At 27.1% G+C, this 21,534-nt stretch overlaps 4 protein-coding genes, 1 long non-coding RNA gene and 2 pseudogenes across 5 annotated transcripts; 2 read left to right on the forward strand and 5 right to left on the reverse strand.

Moving 5' to 3' along the window:
• Nucleotides 1–1,234: 1,234 nt before the first annotated feature.
• On the reverse strand, nucleotides 1,235–4,248 carry LOC149062716 (uncharacterized). Its single transcript, XM_089215243.1, has 6 exons — nucleotides 3,833–4,248; nucleotides 2,895–3,178; nucleotides 2,294–2,425; nucleotides 2,142–2,225; nucleotides 1,982–2,074; nucleotides 1,235–1,905 (listed from the first exon to the last, which is right to left on the reverse strand). Exons 1-6 carry the CDS (start codon nucleotides 3,952–3,954, stop codon nucleotides 1,622–1,624), a joined length of 999 nt encoding a protein of 332 aa, XP_089071369.1. The 5' UTR covers nucleotides 3,955–4,248; the 3' UTR covers nucleotides 1,235–1,621.
• Nucleotides 4,249–4,704: 456 nt separating this feature from the next.
• LOC149062717 (uncharacterized) lies at nucleotides 4,705–7,255 on the reverse strand. The gene is made up of 2 exons (XM_089215180.1): nucleotides 7,173–7,255; nucleotides 4,705–7,108 (listed from the first exon to the last, which is right to left on the reverse strand). The coding sequence occupies exon 2, from the start codon at nucleotides 7,080–7,082 to the stop codon at nucleotides 5,268–5,270; it is 1,815 nt and encodes a 604-aa protein (XP_089071306.1). The 5' UTR covers nucleotides 7,083–7,108; nucleotides 7,173–7,255; the 3' UTR covers nucleotides 4,705–5,267.
• Nucleotides 7,256–7,552: 297 nt separating this feature from the next.
• LOC149062718 (uncharacterized) lies at nucleotides 7,553–8,415 on the reverse strand (annotated as a pseudogene).
• A 1,412-nt stretch (nucleotides 8,416–9,827) lies between these two features.
• Nucleotides 9,828–16,474, reverse strand: LOC149062719 (uncharacterized). The gene is made up of 8 exons (XM_089215214.1): nucleotides 16,193–16,474; nucleotides 12,932–13,180; nucleotides 12,060–12,254; nucleotides 11,761–11,931; nucleotides 11,537–11,635; nucleotides 11,159–11,373; nucleotides 10,928–11,090; nucleotides 9,828–10,421 (listed from the first exon to the last, which is right to left on the reverse strand). The coding sequence occupies exons 2-8, from the start codon at nucleotides 13,170–13,172 to the stop codon at nucleotides 10,327–10,329; spliced, it is 1,179 nt and encodes a 392-aa protein (XP_089071340.1). The 5' UTR covers nucleotides 13,173–13,180; nucleotides 16,193–16,474; the 3' UTR covers nucleotides 9,828–10,326.
• On the forward strand, nucleotides 10,322–10,922 carry LOC149062720 (uncharacterized). Its single transcript, XR_016189326.1, has 2 exons — nucleotides 10,322–10,436; nucleotides 10,514–10,922. It is a non-coding gene; the product is annotated as an uncharacterized LOC149062720 (long non-coding RNA).
• Nucleotides 13,515–16,271, forward strand: LOC149062721 (uncharacterized). The gene is made up of 3 exons (XM_089215169.1): nucleotides 13,515–14,308; nucleotides 14,774–15,018; nucleotides 15,082–16,271. The coding sequence occupies exons 1-3, from the start codon at nucleotides 13,515–13,517 to the stop codon at nucleotides 16,152–16,154; spliced, it is 2,112 nt and encodes a 703-aa protein (XP_089071295.1). The 3' UTR covers nucleotides 16,155–16,271.
• Nucleotides 16,475–17,300: 826 nt separating the features above from the next.
• Nucleotides 17,301–17,874, reverse strand: LOC149062722 (uncharacterized; annotated as a pseudogene).
• Between the last annotated feature and the right edge of the window lie 3,660 nt (nucleotides 17,875–21,534).

Here is a 21,534-nt window from a genome sequence, read left to right on the forward strand (position 1 = left end):
TATTCACTAACTTGCCTACCTTTGTTGAAATCCTTTCAACATTTTACAGTTTCGGTTTTGAGAATGATTTTCTAAATTTTCTGGTTTTGAGATCGATGTCTTAAATTCTTAGGTTCAGGTTATAGGGTTTTAAAGCTTTTGGTTTTGGTTGAACCTAACCTATTTGTTAATAAATGAAAAAACGAGATTTTTTAGAAAACCAGTTTAACCAATTTGATTCCTATTTTTTTTGATTATTATTAACAATTAATATGCATGATTTAAAATGATTGGAAATATATTTAATGAATTTGTAGAAATAATGCAGTGACACCTGGTCAAAAACTATTAGTGACGTTACGGTACTATGCCACTGGATCATTTATAGCTGCTTGTGGTGATTTTGCTGGTATACACAAAACAACTGCTGGAAAAATAATAAAGGTTGTATCAGAAGCAATAGCCGAACTTCGACCAGAGTTTATATATTTTCCTTCGAATGATTCAGAAATACAAAAGGTTCGACAAGATTTCTATAATATAGCTAAATTTCCATCATGTGTTGGAGCCATAGACTGTACACACATTAAAATTAGATCTCCTGGTGGAAATGATGCTGAAATATTTCGCAACAGAAAGCAATTTTTCTCTATAAATGTTCAAACAATATGTGATGCCCAGCTACGTATACAAGATATTGTTGTAAGATGGCCTGGAAGTACACATGATGCAAATATTTTTCGGAATTCCACTATTAAGAACCGATTTGAAGATGGAGAATTTAACGATTGCGTTTTAGTTGCTGACAGTGGTTATGCTGTCCAACGTTATGTTATTACACCTCTTTTAAATCCACTTACACATGTCGAAACTCTATTCAATGAATCACAAATACGTACACGAAATCCTGTAGAACGCTCATATGGTGTCTGGAAACGTAGATTTCCGATTTTAAGTCTCGGTATAAATATAAAAAATTTAAACACAGTTCAAGCAATTATAGTGGCAACAGCAGTTCTTCATAACATTGCTAGACAGTTTGGCGATAATGAACCTAAGATATCAAACGAATTGGAGCATTCAATTAATCTGACGTTAATTGATCCGCAACTAGGTAATGCCAATGAAGGGGGAAATAGATCAGTACATAGAAAAAGATTTTTAAACTACTTTTCTACTATGGAATGAAAATAAAATAAATATATACAAAATTAATTAATAATAGTAATAAGTTAAGTAAATATAAAGAGAACGATTGTTTTTATAAAATGTATTATAATTATAAATATATAAATAAATAATTACTACAAAATATATCATAACAAAAAAGTATTCAAACTATTATAAATTTAAAAAAATTAGAGGCTAAACTAATGTTCAGTCTTTAGCTAAGTATTAACATATAATTATAAAACAATGTACTTAATAACAATATAGAACATAACAAAAAAGTATTCAAACTATTATAAATTTAAAAATTAGAAGCTAAACTAATGTTCAGTCTTTACTCTTTAGCTTAAGTATTATTAACATGTAATTATAAAACGATGTACCTAATAACAATATATAACATTAACATAACAAAAAAGTATTCAAACTATTATAAATAAAAAAAAAATAATAGAATTTCATTGCAACCTAATTATGTCAAAGCATCTTTCAATAAAACAGTCTTCTGTATTTTTAACAACTCTGTTTCTGCCTGAAACTTTGCCATTTTAGCAGCATGTTCTTCTGCTGAAAATTTTATACGATTTTCAACTTCTTTATTTAGCAAATCTTCTCTTAGCAATTTCTTCTTCCAAGATTCTTGATGAAATTCCAATTGATATTTTTCAAATTCACTACGCTGGTTTGTTAAAGTCACCTTATCCTTAGCCCATAATGTCAATTTGTCTTGTAATTGTTTACGTTTTTTGGTGTGACCTATAGATATTACAATCAATTACATTAAGAAAGTACATTGAATTCAAATTACTAGTATAGTAATACAATAACAAACCTTCATTATTAGTAATCTCATTTTGAGTGGTTGCACATAAAGCATTTGCTTTGGGTTGCTTCAACATTGAAGGTGTATACTTAGCCCAAGATACTAAAAAAAACATGGGAAAATCAAAAATTTAATTAAGATATCATTAAAATCATATACTTAGTAGTACCAGATGCTGCAGATAAATTATTATCATCAATCAAACTTTGATTTTCAGTTTTACTGCCCATACACTTATCTGTATCTCGGTCCTCTAAAGTTTAATTTGTTATAATTAATATATGATTAAAATATTATACTAATGAAATAAAAATAATATACCATTTTCAGTGTAATACTCTTGGTAATAGTCTTCCGGGCCTACTACTAGGACATCTGACTCTGCCATATTAATAGTTTTTTCTATCGGGACATCTTCAAGTTCTTCTATTCCTACCATATTACAACTTCCAACTAAAAAAATCAAATCTTCATCAATTCATTTATTACAAAAAGGATGGTGTTTTAACACATAAAACAAAAAAATGTATTTATATACTGTGTAAAAACTGTATCTTGTTCTTTCTTGTTAATTAATTGTTAATACTTTAATTAATTAATTTGTTTTAAGCAAAATTGTTGATACTAAATAATACCAACATACAAACATGATTTTAACTCAACCTAGATACCTATTACTTTAAAAATCAAATGAAAAAAACTTACTAATAATTAGTAATTACGATAAATTCTTTTACTAGTGAAGTAATGGAGTTAATTTATTTAAAAAGGTCAAGAAAAACATCTCTTTCCCTAGTTATTACTAGTTACTATCATAGGCAGTCCCAACATTTTACTTCAGATGCAGCACATTTAATTTACTTAATACATTATACTTTAACACCCTTAGGACTGCCTATGATTTCTACCCTATACTACTAACCTATATCACTACACCAACTTTTATCTTGAATGAATCCAGTGCCTCGTCTACCAATTTGAGATAAAATTCTCTCATCAATTGCAGTCATTTCAACAATTTTTGAAGCTCCACCACCTGTACTACTCAATGAAGCTTTATTAGAACTTTGTTTCTTCTGAGCTCTTCTCATCATATTCTCAAATTTGCATTTCAGAACAGTGGATGGTCTGAAGCACTCAGTAGATCCAGATACTGCATTATTATTAAATTCATTTTCTATTATTTTCCAATATTCTTTCTTCTTCCTGTGGATTGTGCAGGACAAGAACAATTTTTTTATTTTAATGTGATCTACATAGGTGTGCGCACAGGGGGGGCATGCCCCCCCTGCGGCCTCTGGCTTTTTCTTTAATAAATGCATATATATCTGTACTATATTAGATAGTGAACATTTTTACATTTGACATGAAAAAAGTGAAGCCAGTTTTAAATAGTGTAAATATCATCTGTATTAAAATTATTTATCAATCAGTTATCATCGATCAAATGATTTATGTTACCTACTGATTTATACTGATATATGTTACTTTACTGTATTTTTCATTTACAACAATTAGCCCATTGGGTTACAAGTTATTATTTACATCAACATATTTAAATGTGGATTTAGGGGCACCTTGTTTAGAACTAACAAGTACCACGTTTAATGTTTATAAAAATAAGGATACACCACTACCATAGGCCAGGGGGGATATAATTTGAGAGACATATTGATCTATAATTAATCTATAACATTTAGTAATACTAATAGTCATAAGTACAAGAATCTTTTGTTGAGACCTTTTAAAGGGCCTCTCCTGCGGACAAAGTCTGCGCACGCCTATGGTGATCTATATCTGTATTCTATTATGTAATTTGGTATATACTAGGTATTATGATTTATTATCCAAAGTACTTACAAGTTGTTGGAATGATCAGTTACTTTGCATTGAACAATTGACCAATATTTAATTACTAATGTTACGAGCAGTTCCTCTTCTTGAAGGGTAAAGTTTTTACTTTTCAACCTTTTATCCTCCATTTCAATTTAAAAAAAAACAATTGTATATAATTATTATAATTTAACAGTTAACTAATGAGCACGATTTAAGATCGTAAAATATAGATAGTTAAATCGTGCTAATAAGTAATAAGTAATAGACAATTTACTATTTAGTAAATTAACACTGATTACTGATAGACATTAGACAATCAGAATTTTAACAATTTTCGCGCTGCTTATCAACTTAGTGGTTTTATCACTTAAAACTTTACGTTATCAGTTGGTTATGTAATATAACATTTACGGAAGATTGTAATACTATAATCAGTTTAACGGATCGTAAATGTTTTAACAGACCGTCACGTTACCGAAGACGTAACCGATGATTGTAATACCGGGCCTAATTTTTATCGATATAATCATTCAGTTGATTTTTGAAACATTGATAGATAGCGCTATACTCCAATGCTGGCTTGGTTGTATTTTGCAGAATACGTAAAATAAAATTCTCTATCTCGTTCAACTAAAACCTCGTTTTTCATTAGATTGTGGGATGGTTGCTTTCTGCATAACGCCATTCAGTTGTCATGTTTTATTTGGTTCAAAACTAAATTCATATATTCTTCAGGTTTTGTAATAAATTAAAAATAATTTTATTATAAATAACTAAAAAAATTTAAAATTATTTATTTATTTTAATGAACTTACCATAGTTATTACCGTAAAATGGGGTGAATAGAAACACTTTTCAACTTTGATGTATCATATAAACTTTTTTATTTGGGCTACAATGTTTATCAATACACCAAAATATGGGTCTCTCTGAGTACTTTAATTGTGTGTATTCAAAATATTTTTATTTTTAATAGATTATTTTCTTTATTTTTTTAAGTGCTCTGTTTCTATTCACCTGGTAGGTGGGGTGAAAAGAAACAAATATATATTTTCAATAGTTTTTATTATTTGAACACTTGTAAGGTGTATAGAAACAAAATATTAAGTTTTAAAAAATAGTATTAAATACCTTATACAAAAACAAAACAATCTTAATCACAGTACTTTTGTGTTCAGTCTTATCAATATATGATTTAATTATAAAACTAAATAAATATTAATAAATACAAAATAAATATAACAAAAAATACAATCTTAGTCACAGTAACTTTCTGTTCAGACTTTTTTTTAATAGTTAACATAATTTAAAACTATAAAACAAAAAATATATATATAGGTATATAGGTATAACAAAAAACAACATTTTTTATTACAGTAACCTCTGTTCAGACTTTTAACTTATTAAATATTTTTTATAACTAATGTTTAGGTAAGGCAGTATGTTATTTAACTAGGTATTATAAACTTTTAAAGTCCAGTTTGAACTTAAGTAATCCACGATTGTACGGTGTTGGGTTATCTAATTTCCCTATAATCTGTTCAAATTGAAACTCAAATTCATCTTTTACATTAGGGAAACAATAAATATATCCATTAAAATCCCTTGTGTTTTTTTTCCTAAGAAATGTTCCTAAATAACCATTATTGGTTTTTTTAATAATTTGTCCAATAAAATATGTGTAGTGCACCTTGCTAGTTGATGGTTTATTAGAAGTTGAATTAAAACCAACAAGATACCAATCATCTTCAATTACATCTTTGTTGTGCTGAATAGGATGTACATTTTTAAAAACTTTTTCATTTTTAACAACATAAGCTTCTGTGGATCCATTATTTTGATTTAAATTAGTCTCAATATTATCTGAACTGATATTTGAATCACTTGTACTAGAGGTATCTAATTCATTTTTTTCTTCCTCTGATGAAACAGTTTCCACGCTTCTACCAGGATGTACATTTAATCTTTTTCTGGTCTGTCTCCTTTTGGTTTGATCTGATGGCCGCATTTCCTTTAAAAAATCTTTAAGTGATGTAGATAGAGCAGCCTCAATATTAGGATCAGTTTTGTCTATATCGTCGGATGGTAACATATCAAGAACTCTTTGTCGATTTAATGGAGCTATTCCACATTTGTTAAAACCTGCCACAATATTTTCAGAACCATTTTCTTGTATTTTCAACCACAATAGTTTAAGCAATCTAGGAAATCTATCTTTTGGGAGTGAGCATTCATCCTTTCCTTCTGTTTTTTTCCACTGTTCTAATATATTTCTCCAATGTATTTTTAATGGTCTGAAAAAGGCTACGTCAAGAGGTTGAGTCAGGTGTGTGGAATTATTTGGTAAAAATACAAATCTAATATTATTTTCCTTACATAATTTAATCGAATCTGTTGACAAATGGCTTGATAAATTATCTCCAATTAGTACTTTTGGTCCAGATAATTTACTAAAGTAAGGTAAAGCAATAGATTTAACCCAATCATCAAAACACAAACTATCAAACCAACCTGACGGGCTTCGATTGAACCTTGCACCTTTAGGACCACCAATTCTCCAAGACTCGTGTAAATGTTTTGATTTGTACACTGTATATGGTGGTAAAAGTGTGCCATCAGCACATGCAGCAAACATAATAGAAATTGAAGTCTTGGTGCTGTTTATAATTCTCTCAGGATACCGAGTTCCACGCTTGGTAATAATTTTACGCCTTCCTGGGTCGTCCGTCAAGTTAGTCTCGTCATAATTTATTATATGGGATAAAGGTATTCCTTCCAAAGATATTGTCAAATTGTCAAAATACTGATTAATAGTTTCTCTAGAAACTGCAGCTCTACACCTTTTAATATTTTGGCACAACCGTACAGCTAAAACATCATTATGCCTGGTTAAAAAACTATGCGCCCACTCTTTACCTGGCATATTTGATCTTCCAAATCTTTTAACCTTCTTACCTCTACGATCCAAATAACCTTTTACCAATAAACGTAAGTCTAACCTATCAAGAGGAAACCCCCATTCAGCACATAGCAATATATTATCAATTAAAAGTTTTTCTTCACTTAAACTTAATGATGTTTGCCCACCTTGCTTTTTGATGTCTTTATTCTTTACATGACGATAAATAACAGAATAGTGAATCCCGTATACCTCCTGTGCTTCACGATAAGTCATTCTCTTTCTTTTAATTGCATTGACAGCATTTGCGAGATCAGCTGGATTTGGTTTTTTATACGTTTTTGAATGACAATCTTTATCATAATTACGTGGCATTCTGTATGTTTCTATTCACCACATTTCTGTAATTTGTTAAACTAAAATAAATAAACTCTGATCGGATTGAAATAAAAAAATTATACTTACGTGTTATTAAAGCCAGCAATATACTGCAAAAAATGAATTAGGAAAAGAAATTGAAAATAGAAGTTTACATCGTGAACGGTAACTTTGAATTTTGATAATTTTTTATTGATAAGGATTACCACATGCTTTTTATCAATTATATGTGTATGGAGGTAGAACAAAACGAAACGTTTCAATATAAACGAGTTTCGTACTAATAAATGTTGGATTTAGTGAATGTTTCGTATTGATAACACTAAAACTGAATTGTAAAGAAATAAAAGATAACATTTTCCTGATTTCGTTTCTATTCACCTCATCGTTTCTATTCACCCCATATTACGGTACTATCACATCGACTAAAAACTTTAATATTGGACGATTTGTTCGTTTGTCTCTCATTAGTTCAACCCACTTGTCTTTAATGTACTTAAAGTATTTAAATATTTACAGTAAATATTGCCTTTAGGTTGTCTAGATGGATCTTTCATAAAATAATTTTTCTATAAAATGGTATAATTTATTTAGCTGTAAACTAAATAGGAGCATAGGTTCTTTAAAAGTTCAACAAGTTAAAGTACTGTGTACAATATTATAACTATAATTCATTAATTATATAAACAATAGTAGTCAGTAGATACTGTATGATGGCGTATGTACCTGTCTACTCAAAATTTTATTTTATTTTCTCACATAGGTAATTTCACTATTTATGTATTTTTGGTACAATAGTACTAGTACATATAAATATACTCTTTTAGTATTTATAAGTAAGTATTAAAAAGAAAAATTACGTTAGGTTAGGTAAGGTACTGTGTTCCAATTAATATATAATTATTTTTAAAATATGTATTAAATATCAAACATTCAAACCTTTAGTTCAGATGGAAATATTCTCTGTATTTGGTTTGAAATATTTTTAGCAAGAGCCACAGACATACCTAACCATTTTGTTGGATATTAAATGCTGAATAATTAATTCAACAAGTAATGTCCTAATATTATCATTTAGGCCATTATTATATTTGTAATAGTCGGTTATCATACCACCTGATGTGCATTTTAAGATACCAAATAACACAAAGCCTGATGATAAATCTGATGGTATGATCTCTTTTGAACAAGAAGGTAGTGAAACAGGATTAGAAGTTATATTTATTTTTGAATCATTTTGTTTTTGCCATCTTTCCACATCATACCTCAATGTTACTTGAACACCCAAAGAAAATTTTTTCGCTAACTTCATAATTTCTGTTCTATTCATTCTTGATAAAGTAATGACATCCACAAGTTGAGCTTCATGAAAAATTAAAATAAATCAGTATACAAATTAATAAAACTATTATATATTTACCAACTATGTTAAATTTACTTAGGCATGCATGGTATAGACAGCTCAATTCCCATTCATTTAATGAATTACTAATTGATTGAACATTATCTATTAGATAATTGTAACCAGGTATAGTTGGAATATCAAATTCAAATTTTTTATTCAAATTTGTTAGTGTCTTTTTTCAAGACTTCATCTGAATCTATAATTGATTCTTCATCCTATAGTTGAATTAATATATCTATAGACTTATAAGCTACCTTTTTAGTAATTGTTAAAAAATACTGACTTGTACCTATGTTGCTCAAATCTCTGGTGTCACTTTGAAATACCGAAGTATTCGCCGAGTCTTCATATAAAACTGATTCAGATATTGAATCGTCGAGATGTTAAAAAGGTTTAGTTTTCTATTAATTCTTTTAAGATACAATATAGTATACACTCAGGTACCTAACTATAAACTTAAATGTTATCATATATATATTTAACATTTATTACTATCATATAGGTAATACTAACAAACAAATAATTACTATTTAAAAACTAGAGATACTTAATAAGAGACTTTTATAGTATATATTATTTAATACTAACAAGTTAATAATTAATATTTAAAAACTATAGGTAATAAGAGACATAGATATATTATAAAGATTAATTTTAAAAATTGTGATTGTATAATAATATTACATTTGTATAGAATTAAACAAAATATTCTTTTATTCTGAATAGTTTAATGCCCGTGGGAGTATTAATTAAATTTATTGATGGTCCATTGAAGTGATTTAATTGAATGAATACTGGATTAAAAACAGCATCCCAGTGTGCAAAAATCAGTTTATTAAGCGTTTATTAAATGTGGAGATCTCCACGATAAACCGTGGATATCGTATTTAGAAGTGGTTTACTTGTAAGCATAATATACATTTATTAAACATGGATTTCTAAACGTTGATTAAACTTTAAATATCTGTTTAATAACCATGTCTAATATACAGTTGATCAACATTTAATATCTATATAATAATCATGTATAAAATATGTTTAATCAACATTGAATATCTGTTTAATAACCATGTCTAATATACAGATGATCTACATTTAATATCTATATAATAACCATGTATAAAATACGTTTAATCAACATTGAATATCTGTATATTAACCATGTCTAAAATATGTTTAATCAACGTTCAATGAATTTCATAATTTATTATTGATGTCATGTCAACTATTTATATTAGTGATGGTTTTTTAGCAAGCCGTTTCATTTTTATAATATTGTGTCAAATCTTGAGTTTTGATAAGTTTTTAAATTTTGCTAAATAAAGTTGAAAAAATAATGAAAATACCTATAGTACCTTTTATTAATTATTTATTAATAACATGATAATATATAAAACAAATAAAAATAACAATTAACCAGTCTTAGGTGTAAATATTAGATAGTTTTCATCACATTAAGTTAATATTAATAACATGGTAATATTATATAAAACAAAATAAAAATAACAATTAACCAGTCTTAGGTGTAAATATTAGATAGTTTTCATCACATTAAGTTAATATTAATAACATGGTAATATTATATAAAACAAAATAAAAATAACAATTAACCAGTCTTAGGTGTAAATATTAGATAGTTTTCATCACATTAAGTTAATATTAATAACATGGTAATATATAAAAAAAAAATAAAAATAACAACTAACCAGTCTTAGGTGTAAATAATCAAATATTATATAGTTTTCATCACATAAAGTTAATATTAATAACATAATATATATATATAAAAAAAATAAATAACCAGTCTTAGGTTAAGTAATAATATAAATTAAATGATTAGTTAGCCCCACGGTTATTGGATTGACGCAGCCATAGACCCAAAAAATTCAAATAATCCACTTCTGTTGTACCTTGTAAGGAATAAACTACATCTGAAAAATGAAAAAGTAAATAATTATTATACGGTAAAATACCCGATCTTAACTTTAACCTAATAACTAATATTAGTGGACATTTTTTTCAGTATGGGCTAATTTACCACTAAAGTGGTATAGCATATCAACTAGAAATAATTGAAGAGGCCGGGTGGTTATAATGATGACAAACAATAAAAATAAAGATTACAAAGATGTAAATTCTTTATTATCATATATTATAAATATTATGTAAAATTATTTTTTTTTTAATATTGACAGTTGCATTTATTTAAGTTAGAGTATTAAGCATGACAAAAAATATTGGCAAATCAGCAAAATACGAGCTTAGGTACGGTTAGCGCATCCCACCATTCCCAACTATAGGTCATGGTTCGCTTACTTTCATTGGCCGTTAAATGATATAATTATTATTATATAATTTATTAAACATTATTGAGTATACATATATTTATTTTCTAATATAGATACAAATATATAATAAATAAAATATATCAACTCACTTTGTATTATTTGGGATATTTTATATTTTCCAAATGCTTTCTTATTCCCTTTTCCAGTAATATTAAAAGTTTCAGCTACTTTATTTGTCATCACTTTTTTTAATAAATTGTAAACAGTTTTTGAAGGTTGTTTAACGTGTCCAACTTTTAGTAGACAATTTTTCTGCGGAGAAAATATTAATTGTTTATAGAATTTTACTATTTACCTATTTCGTTAAATTAAATATTTACCATTCTACTTTCATGAAGATCGTCTACTTTGAGATTCAACTCAAACTCATCCAATTCTAAAACTGTTTCGAATGGTAGTTTAAGTGAGTCGTCATCTACATTTCCATGGTTTAATCTCAAAAGTAAACCTTGATGTTGGATTTGATTTTGTATGTCAACAATGTCTACTTTAATTTCATTTAATGTGTTTTGGATTAATTTGTACTGATCTGAAACTAATTTGTAATAATAGTTAATAAACCTGCAATATGGTGACTATATTAATTCAAATGTTGATTTAAACATTGTCGTATTTCTACTTATTAGATAAAAATATATATGAATTGAAGTATACTAGCTTAGCAGTGATTAAACATCAAACATAATATATGTACCTACCATCATTAAGTAGGTTAGTGACTTGATCAATTCCAAAAGTCGGTTGCGAATTTACTTGGCTATTAATTAAAGGAACTTCAGGTGAATCTTTCAATGTAGCTGCAAATAATAAAAATTATTACAATTCAATTACAAACTTATAAAATTCAAAAGTGTTAAACATGTATACAGTTCCCAATAATTGGGAATTATTCCTATAAAATTTAATAAAAATAAAAAAATACCTATTACTGATTGTTCTGAGGATTTGTTCTGATAATTTATATCTTCTACAAATGTGGTCAAAGAATCATTACTGTTGTGATAATTGAACATTGGAGGTGAAATATTAAAGTCATTTATCACGATCTCACTGTGTGGTGGTGTTGATTCAATAGGGACTTCAACTTTCTGAGCTGTATAAATTTTAAATAAAATAATTAAATAATCAACTTACCTACCTAAGGATTTGGAACATTAATTCAAAACTTTATTTACATACATTAATTAATAACATTACCTAATTAACACACACAAAACTTACTAGATTGATATAAAGGCATAGGCGGTAAAGTAAAAACTTCAAGGTGTTTAGTTTTCTTTTCTAATCCAACTAACAATTGATCGTCTGAACTTGAACAAAAACGTTTATTGGGGAACAGTTTTCGTTTATTTGGATCCACAAATGATTCATCAGAAGTATAGGATTTTAAATTATCATTGCCGGCTTCATATGTACCTAAAGGTATTTCATTTAATAATATATACCATTAATATATTTCATTAAAATCTTAGCTTATAGTAACCGGGGATGAGATTTTATGGTTTTGTATGTTTGTTCATTGTTTAATTTTCAGGAAATAAATATGAAAATTTTTAATTGTTACAAAAATTTTAAGTACCTTCTAATCCTCACTTTGCTTGAAATGTTTAGAAAATGTTATCATGTTACTACGTTAGGAACAAATGCACTTTACCACCCCATTTTTTTTTTTTTGAAATTTGCTTATGTTCCCTATTTAAGAACAATGGAGTAATCAGAATTTGTGGGTCGGCCTAACCTATCAAAAAATGTTCATAGGGTGGTAAAGTGCACTTTAGCCCCACGTTACATGCATGTACACTTTTACTTATTATACATTACCTATATTTGTTGATTTCATGATTTTTTATGACTTGTTATACTTTTATTTGTATTAACATATATTGATTTTTTTGAATTGATGTGTGTTAAAGGAGTGTAATAATTAGTAGCCATAAGATAAATAAAATAAACCTATATAATTATTAAGTACTATTGATGTTAGGTCAAAAATAAAAACAAAACCCAATCGTCAGTTGCTAAACAGACAGACAGTTACACCTAATATGTGTAATATTATATTATACAAATACATATAACAAGTATATACTTACGAAAAAACCGTTTTATATTACATGAAAATATGTCCCAGTTTGATGATGGTTTAACACGTTTTTTAGCAAACTTGTTGGCATTTATGCTTCCTGGCCATTTACATTTGTAAACAGATGAATCTTCGCAATAAAATATCCAACTTGTGCATACTAAAGCTAATGCATTCTTGTCTTCAGGAAAATCAACAAGAACATACTGAAAAGTGGCTAATTCCAAACTGTAGTTGGTCAGAATACTCATCCTTGTAACTTATAAAATGACAGAAAATTCCAGAAAACAAATTAAATTTGGTATTGAATTTTAGTATTTTACTGATGATTAGTGAAACGTGGAAATAAATAAATTATAAACAATTCTAGGTTAGGTTAAATCTAACCATAGAGTAACTGAGTAACCAAGTAACCAAGTAAACTGAAAACATGAAACAGATAACAAGATAACCGTTTTGTTATCTACAATCATATTATCTATGAGTGTGTGGTACTATTTGGTCTATTTGACGCCAATTTCCTATTAGAATTTAGAAGCACTATAATATAATATAATATACAAATTTAGAGAAGTATCGAACTACAGGAAAAAATGCCAAAAAAACCGTACATACCAACTCGCCTATTAGAGCGATCAAGTCAGTTACGACGACTACAAAATCAAAAAATAACCATAACCCAACATTCAAGTATAGTACCTCAGAATCATTCACAATCACCATTAGAAGAGCATATAGAATTGGAAACCAATAAAATAACATCGTCTGCTCAACTGCAAATTGAACCAAATGATATCGTAGACCCTAATAAGAATGTAGTACAATGTTTACCACCCATTTCAGTATTAAATACATATACTTTTAAAGAAAAATTAGCTCGTTTAATTATTGATGGAAATATACCACGGAATAAAGTAACTGAATTACTGCACTTATTACACAATGTTGAAGATTTCAATGAGTTAAAGAATCTACCATTAGATTCTAGAACTCTATTAAACTGTCCTAAATCTGGTAGTGCATCTATAATTCAAATGGAAAACGGTCAATATTTTCATTTGGGACTAAAAGAAGGTTTAACACACTTATTGCAACAGTATCCACACTTGCAACAATTAAATGTATTACCTGTTTGGATAGCAATAGACGGAATACCAATATTAGGTCATGAATTTTGGCCAATTATGGGAGGTCTAAAATTGGATACTGAACAAATCCTTCCATTTGTGATTGGAGTTTATTGTGGGGACAAAAAGCCAGGAAATGTCACGGAATACTTGGAACGACTAATTGAAGACATTAATCATATTTTAGATAATGGATTTGAGTTAAATAATCAAATATATAATGTCAAACTTATGGGATTTATAGCTGATGCACCTGCCAGGTATGAATTATGACTAATTATTATACTCTTACCTACACATCACAAACTTAAAAAACTATCTGGATTAAGTGTACACTTAGCAGTGGCGTATTTAAGCTAGGGCTACTGGGCCTCCAAAGTATGTTCAAGTTGGGGCACAGAATCTTTCTCATTAGATCAAACAAAATAATAAACATTTTTTTGAAAATAATTTTATTTATATTTCAAAAATAATATGTACAGCGGCAGTGTTTATTATCTTGTATAGGTTATCTAACTATAAAAGTCATCGGTTTTTCAAATGGGCAATTAGATATATTTATTATAATATAATTATTAATTTCTGTATTAAAGAGGGCTTCTGTCTCTTAAAGACCCCAGGGTCACCACATTTCTCGGCATGCCACTGACACTTGGGTATCTGTTACATTTACTTCCTTTATAATTTTAAACCGTTACCTATAAGTACATTTTTTAAATTTATAGGTCATTTTTGAAGTGTATCAAAGGACACATGGCTTATTTTGCTTGTGAAAAATGTACAGAAGAAGGATATTATACAGAGAATCGTATGTGTTTTCCTGATGGCAATGCAAATTTAAGAGACGACAAATCATTTCGTGAGAAATTGCAGCCAGAACATCATACAGGGGATACACCTTTACTATTAATACCATCTTTAGGTTTGGTTTCAAATTTTCCATTAGATTACCTACATTTATGCTGTTTAGGTAAATAATGTCAATTATTATTATATTTATTATATTATATTATTATATTATTATTTACTGTAGGTATTATGAAAAAGATAATTAGACTTTTAGTAAATGGGTCGATCAAGCAAACTGGATCATTTGGATGTGTAAGACTTCCTTCAATAAAAATTAAGGAAATAAATAAAAGGATGGAAACAATTGCACCATTTTTGAGCACAGATTTTGCTCGCATACCGTTGTCACTAAACAAATATCATGATTTTAAGGCAACTGAATTAAGGCAAATAATGTTATATACTGGGGCATTAATATTTAAAGACATTGTACCGGATCCTATCTACAAGAACTTTATTGCATTTTACTGTGCAATGCGTATACTTTCATCACCTAGAGCTACAAATAAGGATGAGAATAAATTTGCAGAGACATTAATAAGATATTTTGTTGACACTTTTGGAATTGTATATGGGACATTTTTAATTTCATACAATGTGCATTCATTACTTCACCTTCCCAATGATGTATTAAGGTATGGAGACATAAATCAATTTAATGCGTTCTGGTATGAAAATTTCTTAGGCCGATTAAAAAGGTACTTAAAATCTGGAAGATATGCAATAACTGAATTGTACAACAGAATTATTGAAGATAGGTTAGCAAGGGAAGAAAAATATTTTCCAACTAGTAACAATTTTCCAATTTTTAAAGAAATTCATAATAATGGACCACTATTCAGTGAGCTTGCAAACTGTGAACAATATAGGCAAATGAAATTTGAACATTTTACTATTCAAATAAGAAAATTAGAACAACAACATTTATATACTCATCGAGACGACTGCATAATTGTAATGGATAATGACATAAATAATTACTTTATTTTTGTTGTAGAAAATATTTTAGTTCAAAGTAATAACAAGTTCAAAACAAGTTTTATAGGAAGACGATTTCAATGCATAAATGAATTTTTTGGAAGCTCTGATGGTATTAATGTTTCATCAATTAACGTTGGTGTGTACTTATGTAACTATTTAGGAGCAATAGAACATTATATATTAGATAATATGTCTAATATACATAAAGCATGTATCGTGCCAAACGTTTCTTCAAACAATGAAAGTTATATAGTTTTTAAAATACTACATTCATAAAAATAAGTTTTATAGATTGTAAATAAAATTGTACCTACCTTTATTATTACAGCAATATTATCTTTTTCCAAAAATATTGAAAAATAAACTTGAAATCATAATAGTTTTTTGATGAAATCATTGTCGTATTTATTATACTACCTATATGAAAACAATTCACAAATGCCACAAATCTTTTGAATTGTTTTCACGTATTGTGCCATAAATAGCATATAGTTTATTTTACTTAAAACTTACAAACTGTTATTGCTAAAAAAATTAAATATTACATTTTTTGGAATCAAGATGAAAAATTCAACTCCATACAGGCTAATATTTTTTTTTTTAGATGATCGGTGATATAGAAATCCTGATAAGGATATTAAAAATATTATAGTTCACAATTTGAACACTAGGTTTTAAACAAATATTATTATAAAATATTCAACGTTGAATAACCGCTTAGTCAAAACTTATTTCCCGTTTAATTGTAAACTAAAATTATACAATTTAAACAACGCTGAATCAATGTCAAATAAACCAAACTTAAAATAAACTAAGAATCCACCGTTGATTTAGAGTTTATAAATGTATAATCCACTATAGTGCACACTGGGATGTTCATTCTTATCTACTTCATATGCTTCAATGAGAAGCAAAAATGAGAATTAAACCCATTTAATTTATTTTTTTTTTTGCACACAATGATTGTTTGAATATTATTAATTATTATTATTTCTGTTATTTCAAATAAACACATTTCATTTTCAAACCAAATAAGTAATACCCTACTTTATAATCAGTACCTAAGTATTCAATTCTTTTATAGTATTCAAATTGATTTGATGATATTTGATATTTGGAACATATTGTATGATCATATTATATTATACTTTGGATTTTGTGTTTAGGATTTAATGTCAAATTATGTTTGATTGGTTGCATTAGTTAAAAGTCAAATTTTATTTGAAATTTTTTTGCAAGTGTTAGTGTTATATTTTTCCTTGAGGTAATGGAACGTGCATACATTTTAATTTCCTTATGTTTTCCCTCAAAACGGAAACACCAATGATGTGTTGTGCAAAAACCATGGACGCAACTCGGATATCGCGATGTATATTTTCGTATTTTGGGACGCAATTCGTATGCAGCCAAACCTTTAATAAATTATTTCTTAGAACTTATATGATTATAACTTAAATTAATGTTTTCTATAGCTGATTTTTTTGCTTTCCTATTTAAATAAAATTTTGCTATAAAATATATTAAAAATACTATTATTATGATAACCAAATATTTGTTCTTGTATATACATAAATTCATATGTTTTATCTACAGTAAGTGAATTTAATAACATATCTTGTTGGTCTAATTGGATATTTATTTAATTGAACACTTCTTTATTAAATTTAATATTTTTTATTTCATCGAAGTGAATAGGTTTGGATAGGGCTGATTTGAAAATTTGAAAACATTACAGTATGAATCATTCATAAGAGATAAGTTTACCGGAACTAAGAGATATGTTTGATTTAATATTTGTTCAGTTTGTAGTACATCTTTCGAGGTGTAAGCAATACACCCAGACTTCAAGTATAACTTTCCAGAACTTTTAATTTTTTGCATTAATGACTGTTTATTACAAATTATAGTAATTGTAGGGGGGGGGGTTATCACATACAAAAAACTAATGATTTTTGAAAAATGAGGGATACCACATTTCTGTTTTGAATTCAGAATATTTTGAATATTATCCTCATCAAACTTAACAGGGATTTTCAAATCGTCTGGGAGAACCTACTTATAAACATGTCCAATTCAAAAACAGTGTTTTCTACTAGTACCTATCTAAGATACTACCCAGCCTATAATGAACAAGATTTTGCAACACTTGTGAATAAATTATTAACGTATCATTTTATTTACTTGATTGTCCGTGATTATTATTGGAATTGTCATTTAAAATCTCGGTGGTATTACTGCCATGATCGAATTGTCTTTATGTTGAATGATCTGATCTAAAAATATAAAATTGTCTCCAGTCATTGTTGACGTTATATCACTCTTTGCGTAATCTATTGCTATTTTATTATCTTCTAAAAACTATTTAACTAAAATTCCATCATGAGGTATTGGAAAATTATTATTAACAACTTGAACTTATCTTTTCTCTTTTCCAAAATATAATGTTAAATTTGTTGACCCAATTATATTTACTAAATATTTTTCAATACCTTTTAATTTATATAGATGAAAAACATCAACTCTAATATTGTCCTAATAATAATAATAATAATTTTATACTCATAATTATAGGCAGAATACAGATTTAGTGATATGAAATTAACAAACACGTGTATATTAATAGGTTTATTACTTGACCATATACACTGTACAGCCAATGCACTCTTCATTCTCCTCTGCCAATCCGTCATTCATCATATTCCTTATATCTTAATTTAACAAGGACCATTCATCCTTATATTTAAAGTGCTTATTTGCAGCTCCAGGATTGTCCAATGTTTATTTTAACTTAAAATAAGTATTGTAATTTATTTTTTTTATAACTACTATTACATTTGTATTTATTGTTAATGTTTATTCATAACAAAATTTACATTATAAATATTATAAATAATATAAATAAATTTAACACATTTAAAAGCTGAAACTAAACATTGGCCAAGGAATTCTAATAAAATTTGTCGATTGTTCATTTATATATCATTCAAAATTATTTATAAGAATACTTAATTTCAATAGAAAATAAATAATTTCTATAACTTTGTCGAAATTTATGTATACCCTGTTAGTAATTTGTGTATCGGTACTTTTTATTCACATCCCATTCATGAGCAATGTAAAATATTATGTATATAATTTAAAAAGATTATTTTACTTTATGAATACATTTAAAAATGTTTGCCAATTTTAAGCACCTCTATAACAGGAATAAAAATTATGGCATTAATGAAAAAAAAAATCAAGATTTTTAAATTAATATAAAAAATAACTGTTCAATTTATTACCTACCAAGGGATGTTTATGGTAACACATGAATAAATTTAAAACGGGCTAGTTTATTTTAATGCCTGCATAAAAGTAGTTAGTTATAGAGAAACCATTATAATGATTACAAGTAAAATTAATAAAACTTTATAATGAAAATATGTGAACCGAATGATCTGTTAAACCTATATGTGATACTGAAGCTTAAAATGTGTATTAAGTGTTTCATAAATAACATTATTTAGATAATTTAAAACTATTTGTCATACACTTAGAATCAGTTTGAATTATTAATATGTCATATTATCATCATGTAACTACTTAATATTAAATAAATAATTTTTTTATATAAATCATTTGCAACCCAAAATATTAATTTTTATTTAATTTGTATTGAATGTTCACTTTAAAGTATGGTGTAGGTATCTACTATTGTATTTAAATATATGAGTCGATACTAAAACTAAGTATTTATTTAAACAATAATACAATGAGATACAACAGAACTTTTTTTTATGTATTTTTTTGTGATTTATGATTTGATGGTAAGTTTTTGATCCTATAGTTCAAAATTGACAAGTACACTAAAAGAACCACTGGCAAGACATTGCGTTCTGTAAGTTCTTAGTGTTTTCATATGTGTGTTTAAGTGAAACCGCTGTTATGGCGTTACATTTTGTAAGTTCCATGTTGTGTGGTAAATAATGATCATGAACATAAGTCATAAATAAACATTGTCACAAATTTTGAATTTGTTACAAACACTAATTGCATACATACAAGTAGTTACCTATATTATGCAGTAAAGTGGACAATTTTTAATAATTAAGTTGAATCATTAATTTTATATAATACTTCATATAAAATATATATATACATAAAATATGCAGGTTCTATACAATTTGTATTTAGATAAAAATGCATTAAAATATTTGATGATGATGATATTATATAATTTAAAATGAAATAGGTACTAAAAGTGTATGTCAAATTAATTTGCATTAAAATTAAGGGCCATTCTTACAATGCTCGGTTAGTGCCTGATAACACTAACCGGAAGAATTTATCATGAGTTAACAGATAGAATTCTACCGGTTAGTCTTAACCGACACTTAACCGGACATTGTAAGAACGGCCCTAAGTGTTGATAAATTGTGATAATATTGATATCACATATATTTTAACAGAACTGTAGACAATTTTCTATATTGAGTAAAAAAATTATTATTTTTTTAAATGTAATAAACGTTTGCTTTAGCGACTTAAGAGAGTTAAGTTATGAGTTGTAAGACAAGTCAACATAACATTTATTTCTTCTGTTGGAATGGAGAAAAATACTAATATGATAAAATGGCAATTTTCATTAAACAAAAACTAAATCAAATAATTTCTCTATAACTATATATTTACAATTTATTGTTCATAACACAATATAGTTAAATTTAAACCTTGGTAGACATATTTATGTATTTTACTATAAATATGAATTCCTGTAGGAAAAAAATATTAATACTATAATACTTATGATCCCATTTACAAATTAAAAAAATTAATGGCTTTATATTCGCATTCACAGATTTGTTGTATTTTTCTTGTTGCATGAGAAAACTATTTTTAGATAGGTCTATTAGATGATAGAAGCATTAATGACCATTTTTTTTAAGAAAAAAAGTACCGATATGACAAATTGTAAATTTAACAAATAATATGAATCAAATATTTTTTTTCGAGTAATTTCATCTATATTTCCACATTTATTTTGACATTGCATTGTTTTATATGTATTTGGCTGCATCAATTTATTACCTAATAAAACACCTTTTCTGTTTGTACCTATATGAATTTCCAGCTCTTCTTGAAGTTGATTTCATTCTTTTTTGATTAGTTTTTATTGGCTTCCTCAGAGGCCACCTTCTCCTACAAATAATATATAAAAATTTTGGCATTTATTGGTTAATTTTCTACACTCAGATCTATTTTCGTGTTAGGTTCTTGTTCAATAAAAGATACATTTTTACCTTGAAAAATTTCATTATTAAAATGTGAAGCTTTAAATCTAAAAATAAACCACCCAACGCTTCAACCAGATCACCGTCAAGTATTGTAATTTTTAATGATGAGATTATGGGTAAAATATATTGTTTCATATAAATTAACGACATCGCTGTTGTGTGCCTTATCATCAAATCTACAAAAATTAATGATTCTTTGAATAATTTTTTTATAATTGTTTAACGTTTTTAGGATCGTGTGTTATATTATTTATTAATTTTTTTAACCTGTAGATTATATGAGATAGACAATTTTTTTTACCCTCTTCACAGTTTCTTCATAATTTTTTAAATCCTGTGTATCTAATTTCCAATAAGCCAAAAACAAAATTTCCAACTCG

Source organism: Diuraphis noxia, unplaced genomic scaffold (genome assembly GCF_037042655.1).
Source record: "Diuraphis noxia isolate RWA-SAM2 unplaced genomic scaffold, SU_Dnox_SAM2 contig0001, whole genome shotgun sequence".
NCBI classification, from domain to species: Eukaryota; Metazoa; Arthropoda; class Insecta; order Hemiptera; family Aphididae; genus Diuraphis; species Diuraphis noxia.

Excerpts from the sequence above, each read along its gene's own strand:
- LOC149062716 (XM_089215243.1), bottom strand. The coding sequence starts at position 3,954 with ATGGAGGATAAAAGGTTGAAAAGTAAAAACTTTACCCTTCAAGAAGAG. Across the intron at positions 3,179-3,832 it reads ACTGATCATTCCAACAACTT|GAAGAAGAAAGAATATTGGA; the intron begins GTAAGTACTTTG and ends CACAATCCACAG. Across the intron at positions 2,226-2,293 it reads AGAGTATTACACTGAAAATG|AGGACCGAGATACAGATAAG; the intron begins GTATATTATTTT and ends ATTAAACTTTAG.
- LOC149062717 (XM_089215180.1), bottom strand. The coding sequence starts at position 7,082 with ATGCCACGTAATTATGATAAAGATTGTCATTCAAAAACGTATAAAAAA.
- LOC149062719 (XM_089215214.1), bottom strand. The coding sequence starts at position 13,172 with ATGAGTATTCTGACCAACTACAGTTTGGAATTAGCCACTTTTCAGTAT. Across the intron at positions 11,636-11,760 it reads CTCAGAACAATCAGTAATAG|CTACATTGAAAGATTCACCT; the intron begins GTATTTTTTTAT and ends TATTATTTGCAG. Across the intron at positions 11,374-11,536 it reads CACTAACCTACTTAATGATG|TTTCAGATCAGTACAAATTA; the intron begins GTAGGTACATAT and ends ATTACAAATTAG.
- LOC149062721 (XM_089215169.1), top strand. The coding sequence starts at position 13,515 with ATGCCAAAAAAACCGTACATACCAACTCGCCTATTAGAGCGATCAAGT. Across the intron at positions 14,309-14,773 it reads ATAGCTGATGCACCTGCCAG|GTCATTTTTGAAGTGTATCA; the intron begins GTATGAATTATG and ends TTAAATTTATAG. Across the intron at positions 15,019-15,081 it reads CCTACATTTATGCTGTTTAG|GTATTATGAAAAAGATAATT; the intron begins GTAAATAATGTC and ends TATTTACTGTAG.